The following is a 21,383-nucleotide window of genomic DNA, read 5'->3' as shown; positions in this document are numbered from 1 at the left end:
GCCGACTGTGTGTGCTGGCAGCCCGGAAAGCCAACCGTATCCTGGGCTGAACCAAAAGAAGCATGGCCAGCAGGTCAAGGGAGGTGATTCTGCCCCTCTACTCTGCTCGGGTGACATTCCACCTGGAGTGATGCATCCAGCTCCGGAGTCCACAGCACAGGAAAGACACGGACCTGCTGGAGCAGGTCCAGAGGAGGGCCACAAAAATGGTCACAGGGCTGGAATACCTCTCCTATGAGAACAGGGGTTGGCGTTGTTTGGCAGGTTGAGACAGTTGGTATTGTTCAGCCTGGGGAAGAGGAGGCTCCGGGGAGACCTTGTTGTGGCCTTTCAGTACTTAAAGGGGGGTTATAAAAAAGATGGGGACAAAGTTTTTAGCGGGTCCTGTTGCTATAGGACGAGGGGTAATGGTTTTAACTAAAAGAGCGTAGATTTAAGATAGATGTAAGGAAGTAAGTTTTTGCAATGAGGGTGGCGAAATACAGCAACAGAGAGGTGGTAGATGGTCCATCCCTGGAAACATTCAAGATCGGGTTGGACAGGGCTCCGAGCAATCTGATCTAGTTGAAGATGTCCCTGCTCCTTGCAGAGGAGGTTGAACTAGATGACCTTTAAATGTCCCTTCCAACCCAAACTGTTCTGATTCTATGATTCTGTGATTCTATGATATTACCTTGTTCTTCAAGGTAAATGCAACCATAAATAAGTCAATTAAAAGATGCACAATCAAATTCAGCTCAATATCTTTTTAGATCTGTTAAACATCTTTGTAAAACATCTTTCAGAAGGCTTTAGATTAATAATATAGCAATGCTGCTTTAAAAATTACTTGAAAATTGCAAAGAGGGAATTCTATGTTAATTAACTTCCAATGATCCAAATCAAACCCGCCAATTACAGGAGTGTGGATTTTCTTATCCCCACCTCTCTGAAGCCACCCAAGTCTGAAGTCTCCTAATTGAATATAAAGCTTGTGGATTTTTTTCTAGGAGCATACGAAGTGTTAATCCTATTCTCCCCCAAAAGCCAGAATATGCTACTGTGAAATACAGAGAGCAGATTAAATTAGTCAGTCCCATTTTATCATGCAAACTACTTCTGGAATTTGAAATGATTTATGACAATGCCAGATAAAAACTTTAAAATTTGTCACACCTATTTCTATTTGAATTTCAGATTCAGAAGTCCCTCTATGAATTTTCAATGATCGGTATTCAGATAACTAGAGACCAGAATATGACTTTATTAACAAACCAGCCTTTAGTTTGAATTCTTACTATAAGTATTAATATTCAGATAACTAGAGACCAGAATATGACTTTATTAACAAACCAGCCTTTAGTTTGAATTCTTACTATAAGTATTAATACAGTTCAAGTTGCTTTTTTATCTTAATTTAATATGCTATAATGTATAGGAGACTTTCCAATACAGTTTACAGTTTTTGTAGTCTTTACAAAATGACAGACTATTCCAATATTACCTCACTAAATGCATTTTTATTCTCATACTTTATAATAGTAATTTTTATTTTTACAATCTAGAAAATGTTTTTTCTTTCTTCTGCAATATATTTGTCAACATTTCAATTTAATCCAAGTATCACAGTAACAATGAGACCTAAGTACACTCCTGAATTACTCTATCATTTAGATTTTATTTAAATAAGTCCTGAATTTCTCTTATTTCTCCTCATTCTGAGGACAAATTTCAGGGCAAATTGTAACCTATTAGCTCTTTTCTAAGTGTCCTGTTTTGAGATAAAACAGAACCAATTTTGTTCAGTAACTTCGCTTCTTAGCTGGGTCTCTTCTAACAACTGAAATTAACTGCATATTGTGCAGACACTGTTCACTCTCAGAGTGATAAGACCAATTGTTTATAGCTGATGCCCAGCCATGGCATGCAGAGAGGCTCCTGCTTATACTTATTGCTATAGCACCCAAGGCCAACCAAGTTTGTTACTTGCCCTGTTGGAGGGTCTGAAATGGAAAAGCATAGTGGGGTCCCACCTGCGGGGAGGAGCAGAAAGGACAGGTGACCCAAAACTGACCAACAGGGTATTCCATCCCATCTGTCTCATGCTCTTTATAAAAGCTGAGGGATCAAAGGGTCACTCGCTCTTCCTTCAATGGCCGACATCTGAGGTGGACTCTGTTCATCTGCCTGTGATCCCGATCCTGAATGCAGATCCAGAATCCAGTTCCCATCTATCACTGAGTCCAGCGTGGGACTGCCCCAGTGCCAGCCGGTGACGTGATTGTCATCTCGGGAGCTTGATATGGTTTTCTGTATATTATGTTATTTCCTTTTTATTTTATTATTAATATTTTATTAAAGTAGTTTTGTTCCTTCTGAACTCATAAGTCTCTTTTTCCTTCCTTTGTCTCTCTCTTTGAAGAGGGATAGAGAGGAGCATCTGTCAGTTCCATCTGGGGTCCCCCACATCCTCAGTAGTCGATTTGGCCTAAACCACGACACTAAGTAATAAGATTAGCCATGTGATGCCAAAATACATCTGTGGAGGCATTCACAATTTCACTCCAAGTTTTCTAGAGCACATATAATATTAGCACCTCCACTGGATACTTTGTGGAATAATAATGATAGTCTGTCTAAACATAATCACAACAGTGGGCAGATTTGACCTGAAATCAGCAGAGAATAATTGATATAGAATTCCCACAATGGAGATATTTATTTTAAGCATCATGAACTGAACTATTAAGTGATGCACTTATTTAACATTAGTTGTACTTATTCTAAAAGATTTTTCAGACCAGCTCATGTTCTGTGCAGTATTTTATTACTCTCCAGATTTAACTGTCATTGCTTTGAGCCAGATTTTACTCATCAAAGAGGTTCACTTATTTCAATTTTTCCTTAAGGTAACATTGAAAGCAACTCTCTTCAGTGATGCAAGAATTTGCACTAAGTTTTAATGAGATATGCCACACATTAAATTTTCTCACTCAGTTATATTGTCTGTTTGCCAGTCCTGTGCTATTATGTGTTATTTAAAGGAGGAGACAGGTGGAAAGGAAAAAGGTACATTACAAAAAGAGAATTTTTTGAGATGAGGAAAGATAAAGGGAGAGCAAGCTAAAATGGAAACATAACAAGTAAAGCAAGATGAGGAGTGCTCTGAAATTCTTTTGCTTACTGTGAAGAAGCAAAACCAGAAATTAAAAACTCCAGTCTGCAGTGTATTTTCAGATTATATTAGTTTACTTTAACTTGATTCATTATCCAAAGGAAAGATAAAAATCATCTTTATCTTTTCTATTGAGAAAAATTACAGTAGTACCTTGTTGTTTCTACCAATGTTTTAAAATGGTATAATGTAATTTAAAATTAATATTATTTTTAGGATTCCTTTACACATCCCTGGTGAAGCAATGTCTATCACAGAATTAGAAATATTATTTTCCCAGGTCCCTACAATCTTCACTACCAAGTGATATAATCTGCAAGATTCTAAATTTCCAGAAATTAATCATACCACAAAGCTACTTTTTCATCACTAGACTTGCATCTTTTCCCCATTATTGTATCTTATTCTAAAAGGAGGATTCACAACCTGGAGAAAGTAGATGGTGCTATCACTGAAAAAATCTTCTAGGATTTCAGCTGATAAAGGCAGTTTCTTTTTTTACGACACATATGAGCAGCAAAAAGTCTTACATAGATGCAACGAGTCAATGTGCCAATAATGAAACTCCTTCCTCAAGCCAAGGTCTTTAGCTGATGTTCGGAGAGCTAGAACACGAAAGTTTCAGCTTCATTAGACTGTTGCAACTTCCACTCCAGAAGACACACAAGCATTGAGCTAACATGAACTAGAGACTAATTGAATTTCATACACCAAAGAGTTCTTGCATGAGCCAATATGCATGCTCTCTTACAATTTTAATGTAGTAAATACAGTCTGTAAATCAGGTGAAGATAGAAAGTAGAGAACTGTCAGTGAAACTGAAGTGCCCTTACTTTCTGGCAGCTTGGTCCAATGCCTCCTGTACATGACTGGGTGTGAATAAGTGGAAGGGAATTCTTGTGTCAAAGGGGAAAAAAAATGCCTGACCTATGTCTGCTGTTCAGTTTCCCATTCATTAAAAAAGTGGCTAAATGAAGAAACATTCTTTGGTCCTCCTCCTACTCAGCTTGATGTGGCACAAGCCTATATTGTTACTTCCAGGCATAGTCTCTGTACGCTATAACTTATGGTCTCAGGATGGAACTATGTCTGATAAGATTTTCCTCAGACTTGTTGAGGTTTTGTTGTGGGTTTGTTTTTGTTTTTGTTTTTGTTTTTTTTAACATACATATTTTTTGTTGTTTTGGATTCTGGAATAAAATAAAGTTCTGTACTAAATATTGTATAAAGGATTAAATACTTTCCAGAAGAATCTCCCTATTCCACAAAGAAATGGCCTAGGAAGCCTAATATGCCAGAATTTACTTGCTTCAGAACATCTTTTAAGTATTTGAAAGCTCGGGGTTTTATCTGTTTAGTTTTGTTCTTTTTAAAGGAAAAGTCACCACTAATACTCATGGTCTCTGCATTAATGATAACAAAGAGGTAATTAAGAAGCAATTTTACGTATTTTTTTTGTTAGCAAGATATTTTTTTATTATAGCTTATATATGTTTTCCTAAATTAGCCTAGTTATTAACAAAATAACCGTTAAAACAGCATTAGTTTTTATATATCCTAATGTACAATTTGTACTATACATAAAAAGCATTGATTTTTTAAAAACAAATGCAGAACACCATTAAGAATATTGATGCTTACTTCATTGCGCCTACTGATGGAGGCCATTTAAAAACAAGTTAAACAGGATTGTTTTTATTTCCATCTGAAATCACTGTAACATGTAAATTGTTAAGAGGTGTGAAGATTTTCTGCATTTATTATGTATGCATTTTGTCCTCATAAATATTCTAAAGTATATGTACCTTTGGAAGGGGTGTACTTAGGGATAACAACAAATATACCACAGAGAACCAAATGACCATGTCTGTCAACCCAAGAATTGGGAAATGTCAGCCAAGGTGGAGGGTATATATCAGAATTAAGGAATAAAAACATTAAAGTGATATTTTAATAGTATCCGAAACAGTGATATCCATGATAATATAGTATTATTGCTAAATTTATTCCTGAGGAAAGGAAGAGAGGGAAAGAGAGAGTAGACATATTTTTCGTCTGTCTTAGGAAACTGCTGATGAATCTGAACTGATGGTATATCTAATATTATAAGATTTCAAACGATGAGGAATGAAGATGTCTTAGATCAGTCCTGGCTTCATTTACATCACAGTGAGATCAGTGGGATTATTCATGTAATAGATGCATAGTCCAGGAGAGATGTATTGATAACTTATAATTCTACAGGGATAGTCAAGATATTAAAGCCGGTTGCTTCATCGCAGAAGGTTATCTATGGTGCATCCCATGAGGGCCCATGGATTTATGGAAGTCCAGTTTGCTCAATTATTCCCTAGTTTGATCCTCTTCCACCAAGTATATATGTTCCTTGCTCCAGCCTTTCCCCCCAGTCTCTGGGACCTGGGATTCCTGAAAGCTAATCTTGCTAGTAAAGACTGAGGCAAAGAAGGCATTCAGTACTTCCGTCTTTCCCATGTACTGTGTAGTCAGGTCCTGTGTCTTATTGAGCAATGGGACCACATTTCCCCTAGTCTTTCTTTTGTCTCCTATGCACTTATAGAAGCCCTTGTTGTTGCCTTTGACATTCCTGGTCAGATTCAATTCCACTAGGACTTTAGCTTTCCTAACTTCATCCACAGATGCTTGGACAACATTTCTGTATTACTCCCAGGTTATCTGTCCTTGCTTCCACCCTCTGTATGCTTCCTTTTTGTGTTCGAGTTTGGCCAGGAGCTCCTTGTTCATCTATACAAGCCTCCTGACATTTTTGCCTGCCTTTTTACTTGTTAGGATGTAGCTCTCTTGAGCTTGGAGGTGATCCTTGAATATTTATGGGCTTCTTTTCCCTCTAAGGCCTTATCTCACAGGATTCTTCCGAGCAGATCTTTGAAGAGACCAAAGTCTGCTCTCTTGAAGTCCAGGGTTGTGAACTTGCTTTTCACTCTGCTCCCTCCCCTCAGGATCCTGAACTCTATCATCACATGGTCACTGCAGCCACAGCTGCCTTTGACCTTCACATCAAAGAGGCTCTCCTTTTTGGTGACTATGAGGTCCAGCAGAGCACCTCTCCTTGTTAGCTCCTCAGTCACTTGGAGGAAGTCATCATAATACACTACATGAACCTTCTGGATTGCTTAAGAGCTGTTGTGTATTTTCTCCAACATATATCAGGGTGTTTGAAATCCCCCATGAGGACCAGAGCCTGTGAACATGAGGCTGTTCCTATCTTTACAGGGCATTATCCACTTGTTCTTCTTGGTCAGGTGGCCTGTAGCAGAAATCCACTATAATGCCACCTTTTCCTGTCCTCACCTTAATTCTAATCCATAAACTCTCCTCATCCATCCCCAAGCAGAGCTCCATGCACTCTAGCTGCCCTCTCACATAAAGGGCAACTCCCTTGTCTTCCCTTTATGTCCTTCCTAAAGATCCCTCCATTGCCACACTCCAATCATGGGAGCCATTCCAACACATCTCCACAATCCTAGCAAGAACACAGCTGTACAACTGCATGCAGATCTCTCACTCATTGTAGTTATTCCCAACACCATGTGCATTAGTGTACAAGCACTTAAGAGGTGAATCCCAGCATGGTGAGTACCCAGAGAGGGTTTGGGGGATTTATCCACAATGGTGCCTTGTAGACACCTTGTAAGCACCTCAGTTACATAGGGAATTACAATTACATAGTGAAATTTAACTGAAGTTAATCGTGTTTGTATTAAGACTGGGTAGGTAGCTATAATTAAAATTTAGATTAAAACTTCTCCTACCAATGCAGCATATTTTATTCCTATATTAGACTGTAAAATACCAAAATAAGCAGATGTGGATATAAATCTTGGCACAAATCATACAGAGAGTTACAGATTATGAGTGTACACATACAAGAAAGCATCATCAACCCAGTGAACTGTATTCCTCAACTACTTTTACTGGAGACAGAAAGCCTATCCTGATCTTTGTTGCTACAACTTAAGAACTGTAGTCCACAGTAATTACTTTCTCTTGCAAGTTAATTGCTGTTTTCAAAAATGTGTTCTGTGAACTACATCACTGATGAAAACTTATTTCTAATTTATGTGGACACTGGTAATCAGCTGATAGGCCCAGTCAATATTCCCATAAAGCTTCTATGACATTTTCTGGCATCTGTAAGACATCAGAAGCACTCTTTACCTAATCTCACTTTTCTTAATTTCCAATAAAATATACTGCCTTGGTTATGATGTTGGTGTTTGGGGTTTTTTTGTTGTGTTTTTGTCTTTGTTTTGTTTTGTTTGTTTTTTTTTTTTTAAATCTCCTTGGTGTGCCATAAATTACTGCTTTATCATTTGTACCAAAACCCTCTATTCTTTTTGTTTTACCTGTAGAAGCACAGAGAGCTTTTGCATTCTCTTTTTTCCAGAATTAAACTGGTTCCCTGGAACTTTAGTTCTTGCCTTGTGCACTATTAACTCCTACTTTCTTGGTGTTGGCAGTAAAAAGAGTTCTACATTATACCTAGAAAACTTCCTAATTCTCTTTTATAGTACACAGTCTTACACTTGAAATAGTATTCTTTGCTCCTTCAATGACTTTGTTTTCTACAGCATGTCATTACCCCTTCCTAGCAAATACATCTGTATGTCTGAAATCTCTACCATTATTCTTGAAAGATAAGCCTTGATTAATCCCATGCAGCTCTTTTCAGTGTCACACCACTCAGTAGTCCTCTAGTTATTACATTTATTTTACTCGGCTTTTACTAGACAACATGCCACACCTGACACATAGAGAATGGTCTGCCACATAACCTGACCTAACTAAAGAGATAATTAAGCAATCAATTTCCTTATCTTCCAACTGTATTACTTATATAGCAGACTCATTATCCTTTCTGAATGACCTAAGAGATCCTGCTGATTACTAAAGGTATTTCTAAGTCCTCTGAGGCATACTCTGTGGAGCTGGCATCCCCATAGCATCACTGTGTGAAAATGTGACCATATTCCTGTATTGTGGTTCTTACAACTCACAGTTATTTTTAAAGTACTAAAGGAGTGGAGAGTTCTGTGAAATTTTACAAGTACAAAAATTAATATTAATTTACAAAAGTCCTGTATCGTTCCTGCCTCTCTCCCTTATAGGTATATTTATCCGCTACTCGGCTATACCCATTTAGCTTCTCCTGAAGCTCAAGTATTCTATTTGTCACATTAATTTAGCATTTCACAAGTAACCTTCACTTCATTAAAAGTTTTCCTAACTTTTAGTGACATGGCCTGGAACATTGCATTAGCCTATCTATCTTTTCTCAAAACGGATAGTTTCATGACATTTCTTTAAATCCCTACTCTTTAAAACATAAAGTTTATATAGAACCTTCATTTTTTCTCCCTCTTTACTGCACCTCTTAAACAATTGTATTAGTCATTTGTCTCACTGTCAAAATTTAAAATATCAATATCATTTTAATCATTTAGTACTAATCTAGATAATTTATAACCATGATTGTGTAGGTAACAATAGTTGTTAATTATTATATTTACTCCAAAATAATATTTCTTAAATATTTATACTGTCCAAAGATCCCATAGATAGTTAGAGGAACTAACAATCATAAACATGGAGACCCAGAAATTTTAATTTAGGCACATTTTCCATCAAATGGCATACCTCAAAAGAGGGTATGAAAAAATTCTTATTGGGAGATGGGGTTTTTAATATAGATGGAAGAGATCTTTATTACTATTTCATGTCTCTGCATATCAAGTGTAATTTATTCTACTAATCACTATATTGTAGCATATGTACTTCTAACTTATATATAATTACAAAATACCATTAAAACTTTTTAGGAAGAAAATCCAGAAAAGAGTTTTCTTAACATAAACGAGTTTCTAAAGTAAATGGGAGGAAAGAGAAGGTGCTTCTTTACTCAGCTGTTTTTGGATTAGGAAGAGACCATGATCCTCTCTACTGTATCATGCAGCCACTTTACAAAATATTCAGAACGGCAATCTTCCAAATTCTTCTACAAATTAGGTTTTTCGGGTTCATTTGTTTTATAACCCCCCTTTAAGTACTGAAAGGCCACAACAAGGTCTCCCCGGAGCCTCCTCTTCCCCAGGCTGGACAATACCAGCTGTCTCAACCTGCCAAACAACGCCAACCCCTGTTCTCATAGGAGAGGTATTCCAGCCCTGTGACCATTTTTGTGGCCCTCCTCTGGACCTGCTCCAGCAGGTCCGTGTCTTTCCTGTGCTGTGGACTCCGGAGCTGGATGCATCACTCCAGGTGGAATGTCACCCGAGCAGAGTAGAGGGGCAGAATCACCTCCCTTGACCTGCTGGCCATGCTTCTTTTGGTTCAGCCCAGGATACGGTTGGCTTTCCGGGCTGCCAGCACACACAGTTGGCTCACGTCCAGCTTTTCATTCACCAGTGTCAGTACCCAGTCCTTCTTGGCTACTCCCAATCCCTTCAACCCCCAACCTGTATTGATAGCAGGTAGGGCTTGCCCCAGCCCAGGTGCAGGACCTTGCACTTGGCCCTGTTGAACCTCATGAGGTTCACACGGACCCACTTCTTGAGCTTGCCCAGGTCCCTCTGGATGGCATCCTGTCCCTCGGGCGTGTCAACAGCACCACTCATCTTGGTGTCATCTGCAGACTTGCTGAGGGTGCACTCGGTCCCACTGTCTGTGTCATTGATGAAGGTATTAAATAGTACTGGTCCCAATACAGAGCCCTGAGGAACAGCACTTGTCACCGATCTTCATCCGGACATTGAGCTGTTGACCGATACTCTCTGGATGAGACCATTCAACCAATTCCTCATCGACCAAGCAGTCCACCAACCAAATCCATACCTCTCCAATTTAGAGAGAAGGGTGTTGTGGGGGACCGTGTCAAAGGCCTTACAGAAGTCCAGATAGACAACATGTGTAGCTCTTCCCTTGTGCGCTGATGTAGTCACTCCATCATAGATGGCCACTAGGGTGGTCAAGCAGGATTTGCCCTTGGTGAAGCCATGCTGGCTGTCTCAAATCCTCTCCCTGTCCTCCATGTGCCTTAGCATATCTTCTTGGAGGATCTGTTCCACGATTTTTCAACCTAGGTGCTTGCATACAGTCTGTTTGGACATGCCTTTTATCATGCCAAGCGACTTAGTTATTCATTAATGCCTTTCAAAATTTTTAGACATGTAAGGTACCTTGCACCTGCATTTCAGGCAACTGGATGACCTGCTAATTGGTCTTTGAAGTAAAAACAAGAGAGCTTCTGTTCACAGACTTGAAGAGTGTAAGAACTCGTCTAAGGTTGTACATTTAAAATTGCTACAGACCACAATATTGTCAAATTAGAGGGTCCAGTCCTCCTTTTCAGCTTTAAGTAAATTGCTACTAAAAGACTTAGGAAATAGATATAATTTAATTTGAGGAAGTAACACTGATGAATTGGACAATTATAGTTTACTCCTGCAAACAAATCCTGCTTTGTCTGCCAGTGACTTCAGATACATTGACTGTACAACTGCTTACTGCCTCAAAACAGAAGGCATTGGAGGGTTTAAAAGAACTTGCCATTACAGTGCTTTTGGTTCAGTTTATTTTTAGTTATCGTCAAAGACAAAAATGGTCTTATAAATATAAGGAAATTCTTCCAGAAGAAAGACATTTTAAAAGGGTAAACTTCAACTTTTAACTTCTTCGAACTCTCTCCCTCATGGGTATTTTGTTGCAAGTCACCAATTTTCCCTCAGTATTACCCTCAGCTCTTCCTTGCTATCTGTGTATATAGGATATTTAAAAGGTCATCTGCATCTGATTTAAAAAGAAAAATCAAGAGAGGAACAAAAAAAGCCCCTAAAGCATCAGCTTTTGAATTGCTGTTGAAGCTATTGGCTGTTTATACATTTATCATTTCAAACAAGGTGTAGGTCAAACATTTCTAAAGCTCCCTTTTCTATTATGCTTTTTAATTCCTTGAGTGAATGAATGTATTGTGATGAAGTGGACTTTACTTTTTCTGAGCTACGGCTTTGAATATAAATCATTTCAGTTTTATCAGTTCTTGTCTTTTTGGAATATCTTTCTGTGAGAAGCAGATACAATTTTAAATTTGAAAGAGAAATTGAACTGAAAGGAACTGGAGAGTTCAGACTAAGCTACTTCCCTGTTTCTTACACTATTTTGAAGCACGATGCCATTTTAAGTTGAATGCATAATCGGGTACAAACTCTTGAGTTTGGAAACCACCCAAGAGAGCTATAACTCTTCTCTGTGAAGGTGTCAAAAATCATCTTACTGGTGATTTTACACCTGCTGGAAGGATGCCCATAACTTAGACTATCTTCCCTCTAAATTTTCCAAACAACTGATCGACACTGTTTCACTTTGTGCCTGCACAGAGTGGAATTGTCTGTTTTAGAAATTAGTTTCAACATGGCAGATCACTACTATTGGGATTATTAGGAAAAAAAAAAAAAAAAGTCAAGCATTTTAAAATAGTATTCCCAGAGACTGAGAGAGGCAGTGGTGGGAAATCCACCCCAGTGACTAGTTGGACCATACTGACCGCTCAGTCTCATTATCACTTCACTTCTCATCAAATTGATAAATGATTTGCACTCAAGTATGAGCGTGCAAAAAAAGCAAATGGGAGAAGTCAAATAATCTTCTTCACTCTTATATCAAAACTAGCAGGTTTTCATTAAACCATTCATACATTCCCAGTGGCTCACATTTACCTTGTAGCACCAAATACCATTAGATGCAGCTGCCAGTTACTTGACAGAAAAAAGAGGAAACAATATTCAGCTACTGGTCCCTACTCATATTTACATTTGTTTCTGCGTAGACATGAAAAGTATTTACATAAGGGGTAAGCACATGAAAGCAATTAGATGGATGTAGAAAATCATGAAGTGAAAATCCCACACTTTTTTTAAAGTATTAACTGTGAACCGGTCACAGCAGATTAAAATGAAGTATGAGCACAGCGTAGGATTCAAAAATACAGAGATCTATTGACACATGGAAAAGGAAAAGACAAAAAACTGTTTTAAAATACTTTAGCTAAGTATATTAACATGTAGGGTGTGGGTGCAGGGGGCATTGGCGGTCGGTGCGGGGCGGCCCCTGTGTGTGGGGGCCGGGGCCGCCCCGTGCCGGACACAGCCGGTTCCCGCCGGCTCCAACGGCCCCACCGCAGGGCACAGCTGAGCCCCTCAGCCGCGGGCGGGCGCCGCGGGGAAAGCCTGTGTCAGAAAGGGCAAAACGCTGCCCCATGACGTGTGATAGCAAATAGGAAATACATTTTAGTGCTTTACCTCAGAAGTTAAACATACCAGTAATAGTCTGTAAAAGCCATGCTTGAAACTGAAAGCTTTAAAATGCTTGTGAAGGGTCATTTTTGTTACGAAGAACTAGAAAGTTCCTTTAATTTTCACTGGTTTATAACTCTGTTAAGCAGAATTTAATGTTCCAAGATCTATTTCAATGAGCACTTTCCTCTACTTTGTACCTCCCACAAGAAATGGCATGCAATTTTAGTTTGTTTTCCTGAAGCGGAAATGTTTAATTTTTTGGTTTCATTCTGCTATCCTTGCCTATATCCATCCTTCCTTCTTTCCTTCCTTCCTTCCTCTTTCTCTCTCTTCCTTCCTTCTTTCTCTTTCTCTCTCTCTTTTTCTCTCTTTGTCTCTCTCTCTCTCCTTCTCTCTTTCTTTCTTATGTGTGCTGTATCTCCTCCAGTACCTCACTTGACAGTTTGAGCTACAAGTTTCTGATGAGGCCCTACTGGTTTTATGAAACGTGTGTCTTGCAGTCCTAGGTGGTTTTGGTTGAATGAACAGTCCTATTGACTTTACCATTCTAGAGAAAAAGCACAATCCCAAAGCAGTCTGCCTGTTTGGTCTTTAGGGACAGATTTTAAGCAGAGAGACATTCAATACATCAAGCATTTCTCCTTAACAGAACAAATACTGACACTGAACCTCCTGAGAAGGGAAAAACTTGCTTGGAACACCTACCGTCACCGTCAGCTCTATTAGATGTGGCCTGCACCCCTAAAAAAAAGCCTTAAAGGACAGTAATCCATTCCAGTACTATTTCACTGTGAAGCAGTGGAGTTTCACTGTAGGTCTCTGTTCTTCGTCACCCTTTCCAAGATTTGCACTTCCACAGACTTTGAAAAATATATCTGGCTTTGGATTCAGGAGCATAACAACTGTGGCTTCTTTGGTCTTCACTACAAGACTCGTGGATACTACAAAGCCTTTGAATTCCTTAACAACTATCTGTTAACTCTGTCCTGTGTCATCCAGCAAAACTCAGTATCTTGTAGGGATACATCCAGTACAATAGCTAACAAATAATTCATTCTTTATGGGAATAAAAAATTTCAGCCAGGTCAGCTCTTTGCCACCAATATCTTATGCTACTGTTTAATGAAGCAAGAAGACAGACACTCCAACAAACATTGAGATTTCTAAAGGAATAGTACTTTTGCAAACAGAAGATATAAACCCTCTGCACACTTCAATTTAGACTAAATGATGAATCTAACCAGTTATAGTCATAAACTCCTTAATAAGCTGGATCCCAATAGAGTTTGAGAAAAAATTTCATCTTAGCACTCACTGAAACTCAATCAGCCTCCAGGACAATCTTACAGGAAGCTTTTGATGCCTCTGATGTTATGGAAAACAATGGTGGTACCATGTATTTTGAGAAGCCATCATAGTACCTGTGTTCTGGACTACAAGAAGAGGTTGAAAAGAACTAGTCCTTAAAAAAAAAAAAAAAGAAATTGAAATATATTTCACTCTGACACTCTTGACCTGTGCTCCATCTAGGAGCCCTCACATGTACCCCCAAAAGAAATCTTTCATATCCTTGCCATAAATTGGTGTCTTAAATAACCCTCTTCACAGTCTATGTGTTAAGTCCTGCTGAGAAAAAAATAAATTTCTAAATGTTGTTGTCTCTCAAGTGTCAGTTCCACCACACTGCAATATCTTCAATGAGATAAGCGTTTTGAAGATATACAGATTTGAACAACTTTTTTTTTTTTTTTTTTTTTTTTGCATCCTATAGAGTTATACCAAAAAAATCCCAAGTGGAAACTGTTAAAGGACAAACTGTCCTCTTTCACCTTGGCAGCTGAGTCCTAAACACAGAAGATCACAAATTATTTATTCAGTTTGCAGAATATCATTCCTCCCTTTCTGCTCTTCTTTATTAATCCTTGTCAAAAGAATATGCTTTAGCTGAAAATTCAACCTCTACAGAACTTCAGCGCCACAGAGCTGATTTCATTCACCTGAAAGGGAAGGCATTTTGTGCTCAATCAGATCTTCACACCAAATATTAAGCCTGCATGTGAGCGCTTTTAATTCAAAATCCTAGTCTTCAGTCTCTCATGGCACCAAAGGTCTTTACAAGAGAAAGAGTTATAGTAGAAACACTCTTCAGGGATCAAAATGCAGAAGTTTTTAAAAGGGTTTGGTAAGTCTTCATCTTACCACTACAACAGCAACACTTCATTGGAATCTTTTTTTTTTTTTGTGTCCCACTTGATAGCAAACCCTTTGAAATCAAGACAACATGCTCTTGTGTATTACCCTCTCCAAAACGAGTATTTTTGGTACCTGCTTCATCAGAAAGGAAAGTCTATTCAAAACTCCTGCCCAGGATGGTTTCTGGCTTTCATTTCTCTCAGGAAATTATTTTGTTTAATCTTTCCTTAAAACTGATTGTTTCTCCAACAGCAACAACTTTATGCATGTCTGATCTTAGCTAATCTTTATCCTTTTATTTTGACAGAACACGGACTTCCAGGAAAATGCATCTTTTTACCTCTGATATTGCCAAATTCTATGTAAAATATTTCTCATTGAATTATGGACTATATGAAGCAATACTAAGCAATTCTAATATTAAACAATATGAAGGAATACTAGCAATACTAACGTCAAACAGTATATTTAATTCTAATACATATACATTTAACTAGAGTACAAGCAACATCTGAGACTTCCATAGTTCACATCTTCACAACATGGTGGTAAGCTGTCTTGAGCTCTGTTCACACTTTTGCTACACATTACGCCCTTGCCGAGATGTATAAAAGCAATCACACTTTTTGGGGCTAGCTATCTTTCAGGCTTTATCGAGTTATGCATGTGGGAACCTCCTTGGGGTACCAATTCTGTAGTATATCATCCACAGTGTCAATAGACAGAGATAGCCACTAACAGGAAAAGATAGGCTATTAACCAGTAACTGTTGTTCTTGAAACCGTGTCATGTATGCATATGTTGCTAATACTCCAAGTCCTTTCCTCAGAATCCTGTCTGTGTTGGAGTTCTTGAACTGAGAGGAACTAAATGAGGTTGACATGTTCTGCTCTGTACATCATCAAAGATAATAAGTGCACTTAGAAGCATGCAATTATGAATAGTCCTAGGATAATCCTTTCTGGCAACAGTTCTAATATGGCATATGCAAAATTATATATAAATTTATGTGCAAATAACTGATAAATTGTCTTTTAAGATACTAAAAACCACTGCAGTGTAACTAAGAACTTCCATCTCTCAAAGTACTGAAAAATTCATGTCGGTTGATCCTTTATGCAATAAAACTACTGTGATGAAAATTGCTGGAAAAATTCACTGTCTCAGAGAACAAAGTGGGAAAAATATCTGCAAGAATGAAGCAAATGGCAAGATCTGGCAAAATAATAAGGAAGGAAAATAAACTTTAATGTGGATGAAGAATTTCTTTGTAAATTTATTTTTTAATGACTATGGATTAAAACACTGTTGGTACACAGTAGTGTTTCCTTTAGGTGACAACTATTAGAGTAAAATTTTTAGATTTAAAAAAATGTTTTTTTTTTCTGGATATACTCAAAAGAAATTGAAGTTTTTCAGAACAGGTTTGAAAATGCATAATACTTTGTAACTGTACCACTTTATTTGAAAATAATAAATGGACCTTGAAACTATATACTAGCAAAAAGAAACATTGTCGTGGTTTAGGCCAAATCCACCACTGGGGACCCGAGGGACCCCAGACGGGACCGACAGATGCTCCCCTCTACCCCTCTACAAAGAGAGAGGCAGAGGAGGAAAAAGAGACTTATGAGTTTAGAAGAAACTAAACTACTTTAATGAAATATTAATAATAAAATAAAAAGAAAAAATAATGAAATATATACGAAACCGTATCAAGCTCCCAAGATGACAATCACGTCACCGGCTGGCACTGGGGCAGTCCCAGGCTGGACTCAGTGACGGACAGGAACTAGATTCCGGATCTGCATTCAGGATCGGGATCACAGGCAGACAAACAGAGTCCTCCTCAGACGTCGGCCATTGAAGGAAGAGCCCGTGACCCTTTGATCCCTCAGCTTTTATACTGAGCATGAGGCAGATGGGATGGAATACCCTGTTGGTCAGGTTTGGGTCACCTGTCCTGTCCGCTTCTCCCTGCAGGTGGGACCCCACTATGCTTTTCCACTTCCGACCCTCCAACGTGGCAAATAACAAAGTTGTTTGGCCTTGGGGGTTATAGCAATAAGTATAAGCAGGAGCCTCTCTGCATACCATGCCTGGGCATCAGCTGTAAACATTGGTCTTATCACTCTGAGAGAGTGAACGCTGACTGCACAATATGCAGTTAATTTCAGTAGTTAGAAGAGGCCCAGCTAAGAAGCGAAGTTACTGAACAAAATTGGTTCTGTTTTACCTGAAACCAGGACAAACATAATTATGAATCAGATTTCTGTATGTTAAGAAAGAATAATAGAACATAAATAGACTTTCTGCACAGTAAAAGACATAAAGAAAGTATTATCCACAACTCTACCCCCAAATATGAATAAAATGGCTTTCAGATATGAGGTTTAAGCTTCTTTTTGAACATCCCTGCATGGTTTCTCTGAAACTGGGAAAAGTACCTTTTCTCAGAATCACTGTCTTTTAGTATATTTTTGCAAAGATAGCTCAAAGATAAATTGTGTAATACATATATAGGTCTGGTTTCCCACACTGCTCTTTTTATGGCTTCAACCTTTACTAGAAACTACCGTTGTAATTACTATTTGAGGTTCTGCATATACAACATTCACTTACAACATTTTGATTTCTACTCTCAGGATGCTGTGTATTACATGAAGGAAAGGATAAGCATTCTCCTTTCTTATAACAATAATAAATACTGACCTGAAGCAACAGTGACAGTCCATAATCACTCAATCTGTACGTTGTCACCATTTCACAAGCATGGTTGACTTAAACAAGGAACTCTTCATCTGTTACTGGATTATGTATCCCATTCATTGAACCTCATTTCCATCAAATCATAGAATGGTTTGGTTTGGAAGGGATCAACTAGTTCCACCCCCCCTGCCATGGGCAGGGACACTTCCCACTAGATCAGGTTACTCAAAGCCCCATCCAGCCTGGCCTTGAACACTCATATCTCACCTAATTTCCAAATACCATCTCTAAATGTGTAGCAGAGAAATTAACAGGAAGGTGGCATCTTATGTCACCCACGTACCCGAATCATTTTGTCTTTGGATATAATCAGATAAAAGTAAACATCCAGAAATGTTTTGACTATACAACCCAGATGGCCTTTGGAAAGGTGAGTGCAACACCAGGATTAAGAGATAGCTACTAGGAAGTTTATTTACTATGATTTTAATCATTAATTAATTTTTATCTACTAATTTCAGAACTTGGACTATCAGACTGTTGAAACATTAAGTAGCATTAATAATCCAGTTTTATTTCCACTTATAATCTGTCTCCTTTTGCTTTCTTTGTGTAAAACTCCGTGCAAATACAATGCTATGATACTCTTCATTTTACATGTTTTCTACACTTTTCCCAAACTTTTCAGAAAATTACTATAAGGCAACTTTATGTACTCAGGGTAATTTTAAATTTGCTTGCTCAAATTAGCAACATTTTTGCTCTAAGTAGAGCAAAAATGTGAAAGCGCAGTCTTAACTGCTTCTCAAGTTTCTTCTCGGTTCTGTACTCTGCCATTTTACTTATCTTTACTTATCACTTCCCATTTGCAAACACTTATTTTCTCTCAGCCAAAGTAGTTCTGTTTATCAACATCTCTCTCTTTTTCTAAGGCAGAGGAGCTAGCCTATAAAAATATTAACCCTTTTCCCTCTAAAGAGTCTTCCTTCACTCATCACGACTGGAAGAATATTATGAAGTAACACCACTCACAATTTATGTTTTGAGATCATAAGTATTAAAAAACAATGTAATAAAAAAAGTAATCAGGAGGTTTCTGAAGGAGCATAAATAATTTGAAATTCAGTGTGCCCTGCAAAGCTATTTATTTCCTGGGACTTCTGGGGGCAATACACTTCCAAATACAATAGCATAGTGTTTTGACACTTATTATTTTGTGGACCAGGTCAATTTTCATAAGCTATCACCCTGTCCTGAACTGGGGAACTGTCCTAGATACTTTGGTGCACTTGGGAGCCATGACTTTACACTTGATAAGTGTACAAAATAAATATAAGAGCTATTTACAAGGCTTTCAACATGTTTTGGAAATGGTTGTATCATTCAAATGCTGGTGTTAAAATTACAGATTCAGAGCAACAAATAAAAAGTGGAAACAAAAAGGCAGTTTACTCATTCATAAGCTTGAACTCTTAAATTAATTTTTACTTAGTATTTAAATTTCATACATTTTAATAAGCATTTCCTTTCTCAAACACCCCAACATTCTTGCTCCTTAAAAGAAACAATTTACAATATGATAATCCCATGCACCAGTACATGCTGGGGACCAGCTGGCTGGAAAGCAATTTTACAGAGGGACCTTGGGGGTCCTCATGGACAGCAAGCTGACTATGAGCCAGGAATGTGCCCTTGCAGCAAAGAAAGTCAACAGCACCCTGGGCTCCATTAGGAAAAGCATCACCAGGAGATCAAGAGAGATGATTTTTCCTCTCTGCTCTGCCCGGTTGAGACACATCTGGAGTGCTGTGTCCATTTCTGGGCTCCCCAGTAGAAGAGAGGAGAAGCTCCTGGACAGTCCAGCAAAAGGCCACTAAGTTGATTAAGGGAATGACTGAAACATTTTTCATATGAGGAGAGGCTGAGAGAGCTGAAACTGTTCAGCCTGGAGAAGAGAAGGCTCAGCTGGGACCTTATTAATGTATATAAATACCTGGAGGGAAGGACTGAGGGAGACAGACCTGGTCTCTTTTCAGTGGTGCCCAAATGACAGGAGAAAAGGGAATAGGCACAAACTGAAACACAGGAAATTCCCTTTAAATATAGAAACAAAGTTTTTACTGAGTGGGTGGTCAAACACTTGAACAGGTTGCCCAGAAAGATTGCAGGGTCTCCATCTTTGGAGATGTTTAAAATCTGACTGGACACAGTCATGAGCAAGCTCTAGCTGACCTTGGTTTGAGCAAGGGGATTGGGCTAGATGATCTCCAGAGGCACCTTACAACCTCAGCTATTTTCAACAAGTTATTTTCAAGAAGTCACTATTTCTCTGCAGTATTTTACAAGTTTAAAACATGTAAAACATTTAAATCTTGGTTGTAGAGAATGAAAATTCTGTGTTTATCACCAACCATTGGTGCTGATGGTACCCATTACTGCTGACACTAACTTCCACTTTCAAGCAAATTACGATTTTGAAGTAATTCCTTGTACCTGTTTGAATATTATTTTGTCATTATGAGTTATATATTTTTTAATAAATGGCATGGCGAAACATAAACATTAACTGAAAATAACTTAAAAAACAATTCCAGTGTCCTTTATGTATGCATCTAGTATGCTACACAGTCTTATGTGCTGTTCTGATGACTCCTATTGTAGTTCACTGCCTAACCACCTCATTTCTAACACACGGTTGTTAATGAATTTTGCTCACTGCAGTTTGTTGAAATTCAGGGAGAGTTCAAGAAGAAGAATATTTTTTCTTCAAAATAGGTGGCATTCTTCAAATAAAAGCACAGAAAAAATATGTATTATTTTGTATGAAATAGGAAATATTTGAAGAGTTGAAAAATAAGTTTATAATTAATTATAAAATGTGTTTTGATACAGAAGAGATAGTGAACTGCTGGTAGGAACGATGTGCTAAAGCAAACAAATTTGTTAAAGACGTCTTCATTTGTTTCATGCAAATATTTCTGAATAACTTTGACTAGCAACTTTAATTTAGTGATTCCAGGAGGACAAACTATATATATATTGCCTGGAATTCTGCTTCTTATGCAATAGAATAAAAAAATAGAAATTAGGGCTATGTAGAAAGATAAGTAAACTTGACAACTATACAGAAATCTTAATGAGAAACCTACCTTGCCTACATATTGATAATCAGATCCTGTGTATTCCTCTAGAAGAAAAAACTGGTTCCACATCCAGCCTCGCTTCTGGCGGTGAATTGCTTTTCCATCATTCCCAGATGCACGTCCTCCAAAGCTTTTGGGTCTGAGATCAGGAGTCCTTCTGAACAGCATTTCTGTATGGCAGGGATGCGGCAACCACATCCAGAGCAGCAGAAGTAATAGGACTTGCTGTATTGTCATAGTTCTCCACTGCTGATAGTCTTCAAGCTGGTCAGCGGTGGAGTCTACAGTTTTGTTTTTCTTGACTTGCTTTTTATGTCTCTAGTTGCTGATGCAGGCAAGCAGTTTCCAGCAACTCATCTCTGAACTGTACATAGTAACCAAATCCTGAAAGTAAACAGAGAAGAGAGAGTACAAGTTGAAATGCATTCACTCCTTAGTGTTCAACAACCTGCTGCTGTACCCCCGCAGGTACAAAATGTTATGACATAGAAAGCAACCTGGTTAGGAATATAAAGGCTATCCAGATAAAGAGAATACTGTGAATACGTTAGGCAGCTGCTGTCAAAACACTTCTTAAGAAAGAGTGCCCTGAGATGATCAACTATTTCCCCATTAAAACCTTTCCATTTAGAAACTTCTAAGAGTGTTCTTTATATAGACTGGGGGATTAATATTGCTGAAACTTACACATTAAATTCTGCTGCCTTTGCTTCACATGTTTTCCACCCGATTTGATTTACAAGAATTCCAGTGTTTTATTAATCTTACTATCAAGAGAACTGAAAAGCCAACACAAAGTAGATTTAGAAATGGGGAAACGGTAAAACACCAGTTCTCCAGGGTATTTTAAATGGT

The 21,383-nt window shown here is 38.1% G+C and overlaps 1 protein-coding gene across 1 annotated transcript in view; it reads right to left on the bottom strand.

Moving 5' to 3' along the window:
• The window catches only part of CDH10 (cadherin 10), a gene marked incomplete at both ends in the record, with an annotated part of 67,206 nt that extends 46,441 nt beyond the window's left edge, over positions 1 to 20,765 (bottom strand). Inside the window, one exon of the mRNA XM_082479783.1 lies at positions 20,535 to 20,765. Coding sequence (XP_082335909.1) covers positions 20,535 to 20,765 — 231 coding nt within the window. The remainder of the gene's footprint in view (positions 1 to 20,534) is intronic.
• Between the last annotated feature and the right edge of the window lie 618 nt (positions 20,766 to 21,383).

The sequence above is a fragment of the Vanellus vanellus genome (assembly GCF_965231255.1).
Source record: "Vanellus vanellus genome assembly, chromosome: 2".
Classification (NCBI taxonomy): Eukaryota; Metazoa; Chordata; class Aves; order Charadriiformes; family Charadriidae; genus Vanellus; species Vanellus vanellus.
This window is presented reverse-complemented; position numbering and strand designations above follow the sequence as displayed.